This window comes from Typopeltis vanoorti, chromosome 1 (genome assembly GCF_054136105.1).
Source record: "Typopeltis vanoorti isolate ZY-2024b chromosome 1, IOZ_Tvanoo_1.0, whole genome shotgun sequence".
Taxonomy (NCBI): domain Eukaryota; kingdom Metazoa; phylum Arthropoda; class Arachnida; order Uropygi; family Thelyphonidae; genus Typopeltis; species Typopeltis vanoorti.
This window is the reverse complement of record NC_143549.1, coordinates 189,466,253-189,482,871: the sequence shown is the minus strand read 5'-3', so window position 1 is coordinate 189,482,871 and position 16,619 is coordinate 189,466,253. Positions and strand designations below refer to the sequence as shown.

The 16,619-nt window shown below is 34.9% G+C and overlaps 1 protein-coding gene across 4 annotated transcripts in view; it reads left to right on the top strand.

The window, feature by feature from the left end:
* The window catches only part of drosha (ribonuclease 3 drosha), a 454,213-nt gene that overhangs the window by 26,357 nt on the left and 411,237 nt on the right, over positions 1 to 16,619 (top strand). For all 4 annotated transcript variants that reach the window (XM_090395920.1, XM_090395901.1, XM_090395928.1 and 1 more), the window contains 2 exons: positions 3,634 to 4,181; positions 14,454 to 14,526. In XM_090395920.1, the coding sequence (XP_090252046.1) occupies positions 3,644 to 4,181; positions 14,454 to 14,526 (611 nt within the window). In that variant the 5' untranslated portion in view covers positions 3,634 to 3,643. The remainder of the gene's footprint in view (positions 1 to 3,633; positions 4,182 to 14,453; positions 14,527 to 16,619) is intronic.

Sequence of the window (16,619 nt, the reverse complement as noted above, 5' to 3'; positions counted from 1 at the left end):
ATACAGACAAATTGGCCCTTCAGAATACATGCAATTTACAGATAAAAAATACTTGTTGTTGTGGTGGTGGAGGTGGGCGGTAGATGTGGTTGATGGAGATGATTCGTAGTAGAGGTTCGGTGTAGTGGTTGAGACAGTTGTAGGTGTCCTCCCACGATGAGTCTTCAGACTCCTTGGAGGTATCGGGAATAATAATAATAACTTTTTTATTTAGAATTTTGTTAAATGATATGGTTAGCATTAACTGGATAGCTGCTGCCATCCAGCAAATTAAACTACATTCATTTCAAATTTTCATTAGACTAGAAATAGAGTGGCTGTGGTTGGATTAGTATTTTATAAAATGTTCATGTGAAGTGTAGTCAGAAATTGAATCCAAATTTAGCACAAATCTTGTGGTGGTTTTGTGTTATATTGCTTTCTTGTTAAAGACTCAATTGTTAATTATATATTGGGATTTATCCTTTATCCAAGTGTTAGCAAACAAAGTTTGCATCTGAAGTACTTTCAGGACTGGGACAACTCGTGGTAAAGGTGGTATAAGTTCTCATCACTTGCCTTAGTATCTTCCATAATGCAAAGCATATCTCCTTACGGACATGTATGATACTATGCATTAAGGGAAGGGCCACTACCCAGACCGGTTTCGACCTTTATTGAGGTCTCATCAGTGGGAGCCAGACCCAGAGGTGGTGATACTAAGGTGGAAGTAATGGAGAAGTCATATTTACTTATACGAGTTGTCAAAGGGTGTCACACCCTATTATTAATCATGATATTAATAGGATGTCACACCCTATTATTAAAGGTAAAGATGGTATAAGTTCTCATCACTTGCCTGAGTATCTTCCATAATGCAAAGCACATCTCCTTATTAATAATAGGGTGTGACACCCTTTGGCAACTCGTATGGGTAAATATGATTCTCCATTACTTCCACCTTAGTATCACCACCTCTGGGTCTGGCTCCCACTGATGAGACCTCAATAAAGGTCGAAACCAGTCTGGATAGTGGCCCTTCCTTAATGCATAGTATTATACATGTCTATAAGGAGATGTGCTTTGCATTATGGGAGATATTAAGGCAAGTGATGAGAACTTATACTACCACCTTTATCACAAGTTGCCCCAGTCCTGAAAGTACTTCAGGTGCAAACTTTGTTTGCTAACACTTGGATGAAGGATAAAACCCAATATATAATTAGTAGCATAGTCAAGTGAAAAAACTTCCATAGACTCAATTGTTTTATGCTAGCCTGAATCTCTGATGTAGTAGGTATTGTAACTTGTTCTTGAGTATATTTGAGATACCAGTTTAGTATTATCTCATCTTTTCATGTTATGCCAAATGAATGAACTATGATGGTCATGTAAATTGGCTTCATAGAAACTTAATTAATACTGTAATAAAGTAGTTAATTCTATCTATAAGTCTGCAATTTTTGTAGTTGCGTTTGTTCTTTGGCTGGCTTAGTATCTCTCTCTTGTGGAATGATGAGTTTCTGAAATGAAAAGTTTTGCCACTTCTACAAAAATAATACTGATTATAGTTCAACTGATAATGATGACTCCTTGCTTAGAGTGCAAGGATCTGTGTTTGAATATCCTCCAGGATACAAACTCAACTGAAGATGGGATCTGTGCTTGAGTTTGTATCCTGGAGGATATTCAAATGCAGATCCTTGCCCTCCAAGCAAGGAGTCATCATTGTCAGTTGAACAATAATCAGCATTATTTTTATTATTATATTATTATTAAATTATTATTCTGTACTTTATTCAAATTAAGTGGATATTGATTCCAACGTTATTTCAAAGCTGAATAGAGAAGCTACACAAGTTTCTTGCCGAATATAGAAACTATAAAAGTTTTGACAGATCCAAGCATAAGCAAATCTTTCATGACAGGGGCAACTCGTGTAAAGGTGGAGTAAGCTCTGATCACTTTCCTTAGTATTTCCCATAATGTAAACACATCTCCTTGCAGACATGTATGATGCTATACATTATGGGGGGGTCACTACCCAGACCGGTTTTGACCTTTGTTGAGGTCTCATCAGTGGATAGGTAGACCCAGATGTAAATACCCAGGTTGAACTAATGCAGAAGTTATATTTTACCATACGAGTTGCCAACAGGTACCAATGAAGTGAAGCCTTTTGGCTCTTTATTTTCAGTAATTCTTGGTGCCTTTTGTGATGTGACACCTGTTGGCAACTTACTTCAAGCTGGATATTTACATCTGGGTCTAACTATCCACTGATGAGACATCAACAAAGGTCGAAACCAGTCTGGATAGTAAAACCCCATCCCTCCCATAATGTATAGCATCATACATGTCTGCAAGGAGATGTGCTTTACATTATGGGAAATACTAAGGAAAGTGATCAGAGCTTACTCCACCTTTACCACGAGTTGCCCCTGTCACGAAAGGTTTGCTTACGCTTGGATCCACCGAAACTTTTATAGTTTCTATATTCGGCACAAAACTCTTGTAGGTTTCTCTATTCGGCTTTGAAATAATGTTGGAATCAATATCCACTTAATTTGAATAATTTTGCATTGCCAAAGTGAAACCTTTTGGCTCTTTATTTTCAGTAGTGAGCTATGGAAATTTTTACAAGGGGCTCACATCGTCGAGCAAACAAAAGCCGTATTTCACACAAAAACTTTTATTAATATAGCTTGTGTACAAATGCCAATCAAAAAGTATGAGAGGACAATCAACCTGTAAAGGCTATCATTTTTAAACAAATATTTCATGATCTAAACATGAAATATTTGCCACAATCATCTGTATTAATTTATCTTACATAAGAAACACATTATTTAACTATCAAAATATAATAAGAATAAAATATTTTATAACCACACATATGAAATAGTCCACATTTTTTATAAACAAAATAAATCTCTTTTGTTTGCGATAGAGGTTTTTATGACAAACAATCTATAAAGAATAAATAAATATTATCTAAATACAATAATATTGAAGTACGTTATATTTCTCTTTTGTTTTTATACTTCAAGTGATAATCAATGGTACTAATCAAGGGGCATTATTTTATCGTCCTATTTATTTATATGCGATTACCAAAAGTGAATTATTATTAGTAAAATGGTGGTAACAGTAACTATAATATTTTATTTAATAAAATCACTTTGTTAGGTTACCGTATGAGTTTGTCTCTTAATATATTTCAAAAAATTGTCTTTTTTTTTTTTTTTTTTGAAAAAATAAAAAAGTAAAGAAGAAGAACAAGGGGCTTGCAAATTTGAGAAAAATTTAACAAAGGACTCAGGCGAGCCCCTTATAGCTCACCACTGGTTATACTATAGTATTATTATTTTTACTATAAATAGTAAATATATTTCATTATGAATTTGCTATATATTGTTGATGAGTTTCTAGTTGCAGATTTAGATAATTCTTTTTGAGGCAGTTTAATAATGATACTTTTACTAGAGGACAGTATATTCTTCAGTTCACATCCATCCTTTGATTATTTTCTCTCTCTCTCTCTCTCTAGTCCTAAAAGCATACATGAATTCTAGCTAATTTTTACCAGAATTATTAGACCTGAACTACACATTAATAAATGCTACTTTTTTGTTATGTCATTTCTTTTAACAGATTTCCTATAATGCACCATAGACCTCCTTGGAGTCAGCCATCCACTCCTCCAGTGCATCATGTTTTACCTGTATCAGGATTCCCTCCTCACTCTAATTTGTCTGGACATTTCTGGTCAGGAAATGTACCACCATATCAGCCATCACCACCACAGCCACCACCACCATTGCCTCCTCCTGCATCATGTGGTCCACCTTATCCACCATTTTGTCCACAGCCACCTGTTTCATTTCAGCAACATTCATGGAATGCACCAACAATGCCTCCTCCTCCTCCACTGCCAACTTGTTCACCAGATTTTCCAAGATCTGTGCATCATGCGGCATTTCCAAGGTATGAGATACCTTCATGGCACGATGGAAATACAAATACTGCTCACAGAAATCCTTCTCTTTCAACACCTTCATTATCACCATCACTTTCTCACGTGACTCCAGCACTGACTCGGCCAGTGCCACCATCTTCTGCTACTCCTCCTTCACACCAGCCTCAACATGCTTGGGCCTTTCAAACAAAGACAAATACTACTCAGTCAGTTCCAGTACCAGGTATTTTTCCTTTATATTATGATTTTCAAAAATAATTCCAATTTCAGGTTATGCAGAGATATTTTAGAGCATGTATGTCCAGTAGTATCAAAAAATAATAACATAATAAAAAATGTCCAATAATATCAAAATATAATAAAATAAAAAATGTTGAACGGCATCAAAAATGTATAATTTTTTTAAACAAAATGCTGTGACAGTACTGAATTTTAAAAATTAATAAAGTAAATGAAATAGTAAAAGACAGCTGCAAATCCATTTGAAAGAAAAATTATGTATCATATACATTTGTCTATAATGCAATTAACCATGAAGCTCAATTATCCAAAGAGAGAATTGAAGTTCATTCATTGTTTGAAACTGTCATGTGTAAGTCACTTGTACATCTTCAAACAGTCATTCTGTGATACATATTATTAATCTGTTATTTATTACAACATTGGTTTCAATAAATGAAAACATTAAAGTAATGAAAAATTCTGTAAGTCTATATATCAACCACATTAAACTTTGCGATGCTATTGTTAAAGGCATGTTTTATCCCTTGATTTTATTGATATAATTGTTATGGTGCAGCAGTAATGCTTAGTTGATAAAAGTAATAACAGTGCCTTATTTAAAAATGTTTTCATCTGTTTTGATTTGGCATTGTGCTATTTATTAGCTGGAACTTTCTGCTGCAAATGCATTAAATCTTTTGTTGACTTAAAAAAAGTTTGTCGTGTACAACTATGTAATATATCATGCATTGTCAAACAGGTCAGACAACGGGATATTTGTGCAAGTGGCTGAAATTTAATTACACAGTGGGTCATCACTTCTGTAGTGTTGTGGTGTAGGAACATTAAAGTCTGGCACTGTATAGTGGCATAAGATAACAAACACAAGAATGTACTGAAAGTTTGCTTTTATTGTGGAAACATAGGATTTATAAATTTTGTCTTGGATTTTTTTCATGAATGGACTGCAGGAATTATCTGAACTTTTCTTGAAATTGCATCTTGTATGAAATAAATTAAAAAAAAAACATCTGAAATTGCATTGTAAATCAAAACTTTTGAAGAAAGAATTACTACATCCAGAAAGTATTATAAAAATGTCGTTAAGCAGTTGAAAGTTTGGAGCTTAAAAATGTATCCCTTCATAAAGTAGAAAAAGTTGGTAAAGAACCAGTAAACTTGAAAGTTTATTTTTCACTTGGTTAGAGTATAATAAATTTAGTTTAATCCTTTATCCAAGTGTGAGCAAACAAAGTTTGCGCCTGAAAGTATCTTCAGGACTGGGGTAAGGTGGTACAACACCAGGGCACTGGTGTTGTACCACCTTACCCCAGTCCTGAAGATACTTTCAGGCGCAAACTTTGTTTGCTCACACTTGGATAAAGGATTAAACTAAATTTATTATAACCTGTAAACTTGGATGCATTTTATAAAAATTTAATCTACTGAAAAGATATTAGATGCAGAATTACTTCAGTGAGCAAAAGTATTATATCCTGAAAACTGGCCAGATAATATTTGAACCCATTTAACACATGATGAAACTGAAATTCTAGATATTTCATGAATATCTGTAGGTGACAAAGATACTTCCACACTTATATTTTAAAATATCTTATGGATGTGCCTTCTGTCGGTGAATGTGAGAGTGGATTTTTGCAAATTATTACTCCAACAAGATCATAACTGTTGACATCTACTATACAGTGTCAGCATTATTGTTAATAAAAATGGTTAGGTCTTCACTAATATTCTTGTGGTATGTAAATATGTAAATCTGTGGCTTGTTCAGTACCATCATTCAGCTCTTGGAGCACAAAAAAGAAACTGCACCGAAGAATGCAATGCAAGTACGCTTTGATTTTGGAAAGGCAGAATTTATAAATTTCTGTTTTTTTTCAGTGTACTTAAATATGAGGGTAGTTCTGAAAAGTTCTCGGGCTAACAATGAAAAACGAATTTATAATTTCAAAATTATTTTTATTTTTCAACATAATCTCCCTTAAGACACATTTATTCTAGCGATGCTCCAGTGCCATTATCCTGTCCCTGTAGTGGTTCTCACTAAAATCTGCAAAATACTCCTCTACAGCTGCAATCACCTCTTGATTCAAAGAAACACGCTGACCAGCAAGGAAGAGTTTTAGTTTTGGGAAGAGATAGAAGTCAGAGGGTGCCAAATCTGGGGAATAGGGTGAATGTTCCAACAATTCATAGTGCAGATCCCTTAATTTTCCCAATTCCAAAACACTTTTGTGGACAGGTGCATTGTCCTAATGAAAGATGAATTTTTTTCTTCTGCAAACCGAGTCTTTTCTCATGAATTTTTTCATCTAGTCTGGTTAAAAGATCGAAATAATAAAATAATATTCTCCGGTTATTGTTTTACCCTTTTCAAGATAATTAATAAACAAAATGCCTTTAGCATCTCAAAACACCGATGGCATGACCTTTCCTGCTGATGGAACCAAGTTTGTCTTCTTTTGCGCTGAACAACCAGCTTCTATCCACTGTTTGGATTCTGGTGTGTAATGGTGAATCCAAGTCTCATCCATAGTAATAAATTGATGCACAAAATCAGTTTTATCCTTGTTAAAATGCTCCAAGCACTGTTCAGAGATTTTCATGCAAGTGCGTTTTTGATCTGCTGTGAGCAAGCACGCCACCCATCTTGCACAAAGCTTTCTCATTTGCAATTCTTCATGCAAAATATATCCTACACGTTCTTTTGAAATGCCTAGTCTCAGCAATTTCACTCACTTTGACTCGCCGGTCATCCAATACCATATCATGCACTTGATCAATGATTTCTGGTGTTGTTACACTTTTTGGACATCCTTTACGTGGATCATCTTCAAGACTGGTACAGCCATGTTTAGACTCGGCAGCCCATTTCTTAATTGTTGAAAATGAAGGTGAAGAGTGTCCATAAACTTTTATGAACTTTGAATGAATTTCTTTTGGTGTTAAACCTTCTTTTACAAAGAATTTTATAACTGCACGATACTCAATTTTATCCATTTCAAGGGATACAGACAACACTTTTAGACAATGCTGTCTAAAGCAAAAGTGTTTGCTTTAGACAGCATTGCCATCTATGGTTGAGGCCAAGAACTTTTCAGACCACCCTCATATGTATTCATGTTAAATTGTTTCTAACATTTTTAATAAATATTTATATATATTATAATTCAGTCATTTTTTCAGTTAGTTAATTTTTTGAAATATATAAATAATTTTAAAATGCATATGATTAATGTCAGCAAGGTAAGTAGTCACTATTATGGTGACCACTTGCCTTGCTCATCAGCAAAGCATTTCAGGACCGTATTTTTTAAAAGCTGTGTGTGTGTACATATGGTCAATTTTGACTACACCGAATGCAGCACTCGAGAATGTTTCACCAATTTATATGAGAATTCAAAATTTTAAAAATCCAAGAAGGATTCTTTAATTTACTTCTCATATTCTTCTTCACCACTTCTTTACTATGCAGATTTTCCAAACACATGCATTTTTTTAATGAAGATAATTTTGTAACTAATGTTCATTGTGACAATATGTAGAGATTAGAATCATATTTATCAAACAGAGAATTACTTTTGACATTTCAACAACTATATTGATTCTTTTTAGTAGATATCATGACTTTAATATAAGGACAAGTAAAGTGTGAGCGGTTTATCTGCTCTTGCTTTTCAATAGAGCAGCAGTAGAATGATAAGGTTTATATATATATATATATATATATTGATCCCATATGCAAGAGATAGATCCTATAAGCACATCAGTGCCATGTGTGGGATGCAGATGAGGATTGACAAAGAAGTTTATTGACATTTTTCTTGGAAGAATTGTAGTTTTGGGCATACTTCATGAGAAAGGCTGTTCCATAGATGGAATCAATGAAGAAGAGGAGAAGCAGATTCAGTGTGTTTGCAGTTGCTGGGAAGCTGCTGCTAATTTTAACAGGCCCAACAGAGCATGGAGGAATGATTGTTGCCAGTTCAGTGGAGCAGTGACATTGGAAGTACCATTGACAATGGACTTCTCTCTTTTTTTGGAATAGGCCAGATATATGATTGCTTCTTGCTTCCATGCATTGGGATAAGTGCCAGCTATGGTTATGCCATGACACGTCTGGAATTTTCAAGTCCCCCCCCCCCCCATGGAAGGCATTTACATATCGCTTGCTGATTCTTGTCTGGCTGATAAAGATTAGCAAGTGATACATATAGAGGAGTCAATATTAAGAAAATGAAGGTGATCAGTGTACCACAGAGTACTCTGCTTGGATCACTGTTGTTTAGTTCATTATTAAAACATTGGAATGGACTAGAGAGGGAAGATCCAATTATATGCTAATGATGTTCAGTTGGGTTCAGTGCTAAGAGATATCCCTAATATAGAATTTCTACAGGCAGTCTTGAATAGGCAAATTTTAATGCTGCTAAATGTATTTTGTACTAAATGCATCGCAGATTGAATATTACATTAATGTAATTTCTTACAAGTGGTTGATGAAGCTAGAGACCTAAGGATGATAGCAGATAGTTAAAGTTTTGCTAAGATAGTTGTCATCACATCATATCATTACATTGTTGAAGAGAACACTAACTTGTAGGAATAAGGAAGTTATTTTCCCACTTTACAAGGTTTTAATAAGACCACATCTTGACTACTGCACACAGATACAGTCACCTGAATTCCATTCATGTTGATGTTTAATTGAAAAAACACATGCCTAGAGATAGTAATTACTAACTGCATTTATTTAGATAATATATTATTATGCAATATTTTAACTTGGTCACCAAGGCATCTTTATTGGCACAAAAATACAACTAAGCACTTGCATGCAAGCACAGTAGCAAGAAGGCAAGCATGGACAAAGTATAAAAGGCAGGATCCTGCTGTCATAACTGGCATCCTCTAATGGTGCAGTGAACCTTGTTGAAGATCCCAAAATAACAGTTTCTATATTTTAGGTAAGGTGTGGTAGCTGGATTTATTCAGTTTTGGTGAATGTTGTAATACTGTGGTAGATTCTAGAAATAATCTCTCTGATTTATATCTACTCTTATATAAAAGAGAGGTTTGTTCCATTTGATCTGATGATTTATATCCATGCTATAGTGTCAAAATGGCTGTAGTGCTGGTAATGAACATAGTTTGTGTGTTTTCCTCCAGATGAATATTTGTGGTTCTTCCTGTTTGCCCAAACTATGCAAGTTTGCAGGAGCAAGGGATGCTATAGACACTAGAATGACACTAGACCAGTGATGGCGAACCTATGGCACGCCTGAGAATTTTGCTGGCACATCAACGATTTACACGTGATATCCTTTTATACGCTTATAAATTATTCAGCCTTTTTTTTTAATTGTTACAATACGTACAAGTTAAATTTTGTTTTACAGGAGAAAGCAGCTATGAAGACATGAATTTGATTGGTGCGATATTAACAAAAGATCATGCAACCCAAAGACAAATGGAACCGTCAATTTTTGAGTTGAAATGCTAATTCTCTTGAACCAAATTCCATAACATCTGCAACTGTCATAACAACATTCACTATGTATTTCTTAGTTTTAAGACATTCACAACGGGGTGTTGTTTATCGTTCCGACAGAGACAGAACTTCTCATTACCGGCCGGCTCAACTCACACAAAGTTTCAACCCATGATTGGTTTTTATTGCCTTGCATTTGAGCTGATGATTTAATCGTGACGTCATTTCCAATACCTTCCGATATTTTCCAAATACAAAAAATGTCTTTGGAGATCTAGAATCCCATGAAAAAACAGATCAAGTTAAATTGACAAAAGAGTTTTTCATTGTTGCCAACTGAAGTTATTCAGTCGATAATCAACGAATTTTCTTCAAGATTTATGCAGTTCAGGCAATTTGCAGAGACATCAAAATTTATTTTGCATCCAGACACAACATCAACAGATAAACTCAATTTGGAGATTTTTGAGTGGCTGAATTTTGAAGATATAGAAATGCAACTAATCGATTTTCAATTTAATTCTATATGGAAACAAAAGTTTCTCGATTTGAGAAATGACTTGGAAATAATGGAAAATGATCGATTATTGGGGGCAATTAAAAAGAATGCAGAAGAGGAAATATTGAGAACTTGGAATGCCCTTCCTGAAGCCTTTTGTTGTTTAAAAAAACTAGCGATGGTTATATTATCAATTTTCTCCTCTACATATGCTTGTGAGTCATTATTTTTTTAAATGAATTTTATAGAAGACAGTTTAAGAAATAGAATGACTGATGAATCTATTTCCGCATGTGTATTACTAGAAATGACAAAATACGAACCTGGAGGAAATATGGAGGAAATACAAGATTAATAATGGTAATAATCAGTTACATGAAGAGTGTTAAGAACAAGCCAGTAGAGTGACTCAGTTAGTAAGGAAAACAAAAGTGCTGTATGAGCAGATATTGGCAAATCAGGTGAAGAAAAACCCTGGAAAGTTTTTTACATGTGTAACAAGTAGAAGGAAGAACTATATAAAAATCAACTAAATAATATTGCGACAGAAGTAATCAAAGAACTAAAAGCAATCTCTCCACCAGCAGAGATCTTTGAAAATTACATCTTGGAAGAGGAGGTGAATAAGGCTATAAAACATCTCAAGAACAACAAGAGTTCTGTGAGATGACAACATAATAGGTGAGATGCTAAAATATGGGGGAGAATCAGTTGTAAAAAAATGCATAAGCTATGTAATGAAATATGGAGATCAGGGTATGCCCCTGAAGAGTGGAAAAAAATCGGTCTTAGTTGTTCTTCTTAAGAAAGGCAGTGCTTTAGAATGCACCAATTACAGAACTATTGCATTAATGAGTCATCTTGGCAAAGTGCTGATGAAAATACTAACAGAACGCCTGAAGGGTCATATGAAGGCACATCTTCCTGATGAGCAAGCCGGATTTCGAAAAGATCGAAGTACAGTGCAACAAATACGCACACTAAGACTAATAGCAGAGAAAGCTCGAAGAAAGAATAAAAAGATATACTGCTGTTTCGTGGACTTCCAAAAATCATTTGATGATATAGACCAAAATATAACATGGGCTGTTTGGAATCCTATGGTGTGGACAATAAATTGATCCACCTGCTGAAAGATATAAACAGCCAAGCACAAGCAAAAATCAGGATAGCAGGTGCGGCTGGAGATTGGTTTGCCACTAGTCAAGGCACAAGACAAGGGGACCCAATATCACCAATCATCTTCATCACACATCTGGGAAGAACACTAGATAAGATTAAAGAAGAAGGTGGAGGCATTTCAATAAATGGCATGAGAATAAACTACCTCTGCTTTGCAGATGACATCATCCTGATTGAAGAAGACGCAGCAAGGCTGTAACAGACATTGCAAACACTCTACACGGAAGGAAAAAGATATGAACTAAATGTAAACTTTGAAAAAACTAAAACAATGATATTTGGACAACAGGAGTTACTGAACAGAGTTACCATAGACAGATTTCAATTGGAAAATGTGGAACACTTCACATATCTTGGATGCCACATGACGCATGAGTTGGACCCCCAAAAAAAGAGATAAAAATTAGAATAGCCAGAGCAACAACTATTTTAAAAGCCATGGACAAAACATGGAAGAGCCGAGCTATAACGATGCAAACTAAACTGTGCATTGTAGAAATCTGTATCTACGGCAGCATGCTCTACGGATGTGAAGCCTAGGTACTTCTGAGAGAATATGAAAGGAGGATATTAGCATTTGAGAGGAAATGCTATGGAAAGATCTTGAGAATAAGCTGGATCCAGAAAGTGGACAATGAGGAAATCTACAGAAGAAAACCTGATCCAGAAAATAATCAAAAGGAAACTATGTCTCTTTGGCCATATATGTAGAATGATGAGAGGAAAGTAAAATTACTGCTGTTTCTGATAATTGAAGGAAAGAACAAAAAAGGAAGACCAAACAGAGAATGGGGCGATGACATTGTCAAATGGTGCGGAAACTCTATACACAAACTGAGTCATCATGCACAAAATAGATTGCAATGGAAGAATCATATCAAGATGCCATGAAACACCTACAGGCATTGAACCGATGGTTGTTGATGATGATGATGAGAAGGAAAAATGATCATGGTAAGATGATGTTAATGGATGAAAGTGGTAAGAATGGTAACGGCTGCAGAAGACATTGTTGAAGTATTCAATGATCAATTTAATGTGGGTCTTTCTTCTTGATCAGGATGGAATGGCTTAATTGTTAGTGAGCAGGAGGTATTTGAGGAAATAAACAAACTCAATGCCAATAAGATGGTAGGATTTTATGACATATTACCACACATCTTAAGGGAATGTTCCAGGGAAATGGCAGTAGTATTGGCATGCCTGTTTAATAAGAGTCTTGCAACAGCACAGGTTCCAAGGAAGTGGAAGGAGGATAAAATTGTTTCACTGCATAAAGGTGGCGATAAGGCTGTAGCTTCAAATTAGAGGCTAATCTGTATATCTGGAGTTGTGGTGAAGGTGCTGGAGAGAGAGAGAGAGATTGGTGAGAAGTAGGATACAGAAATGGGTTGATAACAGCAGTATTGTCTGTCATTATCAGCATGGGTTTGTTAAAGGGAGATCATGTTTCACTAACTTATGTACTATAACATGTGTCAAATACCTTGGACAGGGGAGGTGCATATACAGTAGTATACTTGGATTTTGCAAAAGCTTTTGATAGACTGCCACACAGAAAGCTCTTAAATAAATTGAAACAGATGGGATTGGGTAATAGATTTCTGAGTTGAATCAATGACTGGCTGTCAGATAGGTGTCAGAAAGTTGTATATGGGGTGCAATATCCTGAAAGAGAAAGGCCACTCATAGTGCACCACAAGTGTCAGTTTTGGGATCATTGTTGTTCAATTTGTATTTTAATGATATTGGGATGGGTTTAACTAGTGGTTTGCAGATGATGCAAAACTGGGGAGAGCAATGCAGAGTCAAGCAGATGTTATGGCCTTACATAAGGATTTGAATAGATTGCATGAAAGAGCAGATAAGTGGAACTTCAGTTCAATGTTATAAAGTGTAAGGTTTTGAGATTTGGTAAGCAACGACGGGATGCAAAGTTAACACTTGGTGGGGAAACTTTAAAGGAAGTAGAAGAGATGAGAGATCTGTTAGTGATGGTGGACAAGGACTTGAAATTCAGGGGCCATATTGCACAAGTTGTGAAGATGTCACATCAGATAATGGCAATGATACCGAGGACCCTGACATGCAGAAATAGAGAGGTTATGATGCCATTATATAAAGCCTTGATCAGGCCTCATATATGTTATTGTGCACAGATTTGGTTGCTGGGTTTTCATGATGACGAGGATATGTTGGAAAGGGTCCAGAGAAGATTCACAAAGATGGTCAGTGGTCTTTGGAATGTGGACTATGAGGACAGATTGAGAAAATGTAAGTTGCAAAGCCTTGTGAATAAGAGAAGTGTGTGTCGGGGAAGAGATATGATTGAGACATATAAGCTAGTCAGAAGTTGTCAGGTTGATATGGAAGAGATTTTTTCATAGAATGGAAAGGGGGGATAAACGAGCAATCGCTGGAAACTCTATAAGGAGGGAGTAAGCAGAGAAGTGGGGGAGAAGGTTCTTTGCATGGAGAGTGGTTGGTGAGTGGAATGCATTGCATGAGTGTGTTGTGAATGTAGACACAATGAATTAGTTTAAAGCACGGCTGGATGAGCATTGTGTGCAATAGTGTGTACCTCCCACGATGAGTCTCTGACTCCATGGAAGTCAGATGTTAATAATAAATAATAATAATAATTCATACAATGAAATTGGGCAGGTGTCTCATAGTATATAAGTTTATCTGTTAAAATTGACTATTTGCACCTGTAAATAGAATGGATCTCTAAAAATGAAAGTTGCATGAAGTTAGCAGTGGATTTTTCAATACTTGCAGAATTATTGCCACAGTTTTTGAATACATCAGATGTGCATATGATGTGTGGGGGAGTGCATGCACACATGCACGCATCTGCTCACCCCCCCCACACAATTATAATAAAAATTTAAAAACCGTCCCTGTCAGTATTTATCAAAAAGACCAAAAATGAAACACTCAGGTTGAAAAAAAAAAGGCTGAAATCATAATATTATTAATTATGAATGAAGCAAGTAGTCTTTTAATGCAGATTTTTGTTATACTTCTCTACAATATGGTTTTTGGAATAATTTTCATCTGCTGTATTTATTTTACAGTCAATGCTTCCTGTCCAGCAGATATAAAGGTTGATATATCATCCAGGCCAGATCATTCTAGTCACACTATGAGGTGAGATGTAAATTACTGAATTAAATTTCAATAAGAACCACAATTTAATCACATGTAAAAGTTTTACCAGTTATTGGAAGTTCTCAAACCTTTTCAGCTGGTGCAGCTTTGTCCAAATTGTCTTAATCCTTTCTTTTAGTATTCCATAGTGATCAGTATTCATTTTAGAAATTATGGACTTTACAACCGTGTTATAAATAACTATTTTAATTTCCAAACGTTTCGACCTTCATATTAAGGTCATCATCTGGAGTATATAAAAATATACAAGGACAAGTTGAGTTACATTACATACAGTAAGCTAGAGAAACAATGATTTGATCACAGGTTATTCTAATGGCATGACCTCTAATGAAAATATAATATAAAAAAAATTTTTTTTAAATGTATATGTTACTGTGAAAGACCGAAATTAGAGAATGTCGACATTCTCCAGTTAATGTCAACACATACCAAATATGTCGGTGAAAGACCGACGTATTTGGTTATATTATTATACATTCGAACCATCGCCGGTATATGTCGACAAGCACAGATAAGCTCTGGTGGGGGTCGAAACGACAAGCCGAGAACCTAACCTATTCTAACCTACCATGTCTTCATATCAAGCCCTGACTGAACAACACGAGTTTATTTCTATAAAAAGAGTGGCTGCGAAAGAGAATCTTCTACTGCAAGCAATGAAAATGTTACGAACCTCAAAAAGAAAATTTCCTCCTGCTCAAATTGGTGATACCGTATGAATACAAGTCCCTGATGTGTTCTCTTTCTCCTATTTTCATGACTTATTTTTCATGGTATTAACAACAGCACAAACACCTTTATCAACAAAGATGCCCTATCAACGCTTATATCTCACTGATTTTCAACTCAGCATCATCAGAGCACAACACACTTGTAAACGCGACAGTGAGTGAGTGAAACAATATAATTGGTCTTTTGCAATTATATTGTTTCACTCACTGTCGCGTTTACAAGTGTGTTGTGCTCTGATGATGCTGAGTTGAAAATCATTGAAATATAAGTGTTGATAGGGCATCTTTGTTGATAAAGGTGTTTGTGGTGTTGTTAATACCGTGAAAAATAAGTCATGAATAACCATCAACACCTAAGCTTATCTGTTAGATTGAGTTTTCTCCTATTTTGACATATATCATAATATTATTTCTCCTATTTTGACATATATCATATATTAAAAAGTTGCATTTTTGTCTTAACATAATAAAAATATTTTTATTCAAAATTCACCATCAGTGCATGCTGAATGTCGACATTTGCCACTGTAAGTGAGAAATAATGATATTTAGCAAATATTTCGTACATACACCAAGCGACTATGTGAATGCTGACATTCACCGGAGAATGTCGCCATTTGCCAGATATCGGTCTTTCACAGTAACATATATATATATATAATATAAAAAAAACAGATAAAATTAAAAAATTAATTAATTATTTAGAAACTACATCAAAGCTAAATTCTATTTAAGATAACATAAGAGAAACATTCTTTCATATAGATAGTTTTCTTACAGTAACAATGATGTCCTAATTTGCATGACAATTGTTATATTAGATTTAAGATTCTGGATTATCTACAGTCCTGTTTATAGTTAACTCTTAGAAAGAAAGATTCCGTGGGTAGAATATGTGTCTTCCATATGCTTGGGATTTTTAGACCATCATTATTGTTCAGATTAGGATGGTTGATAAGAATCTCCAGGCTTCCTTAAATTTACGTTCATACCATGTTTTGGTGTGATGTAAACCAGTGTTTCCCAAACTGTGTGGCGTGGCCCCCTGGGGGCCGCAAGTTTTGTTGATGGGGGCCGTGAAATAATGAAAACAAATTTAAAATGTTTTAAGGCTAAGTAGTTATTTTTTTAATCTTAAAAGAAACGTATTTAATTTCTATTATTTATTATTATTATTTTTTTTATTTTAATGGAAAAAAATCACACATTGGTGTTGGTTCACAAATTTTGCTTCCTGCATATTTCAGTGCTTAATGAATATTAGTAAATATATGCTTATTCATATAAGTTTCATTTCAAAAGTATTGATAAGAAGCACAAAAAAGCTTACAAACGCAA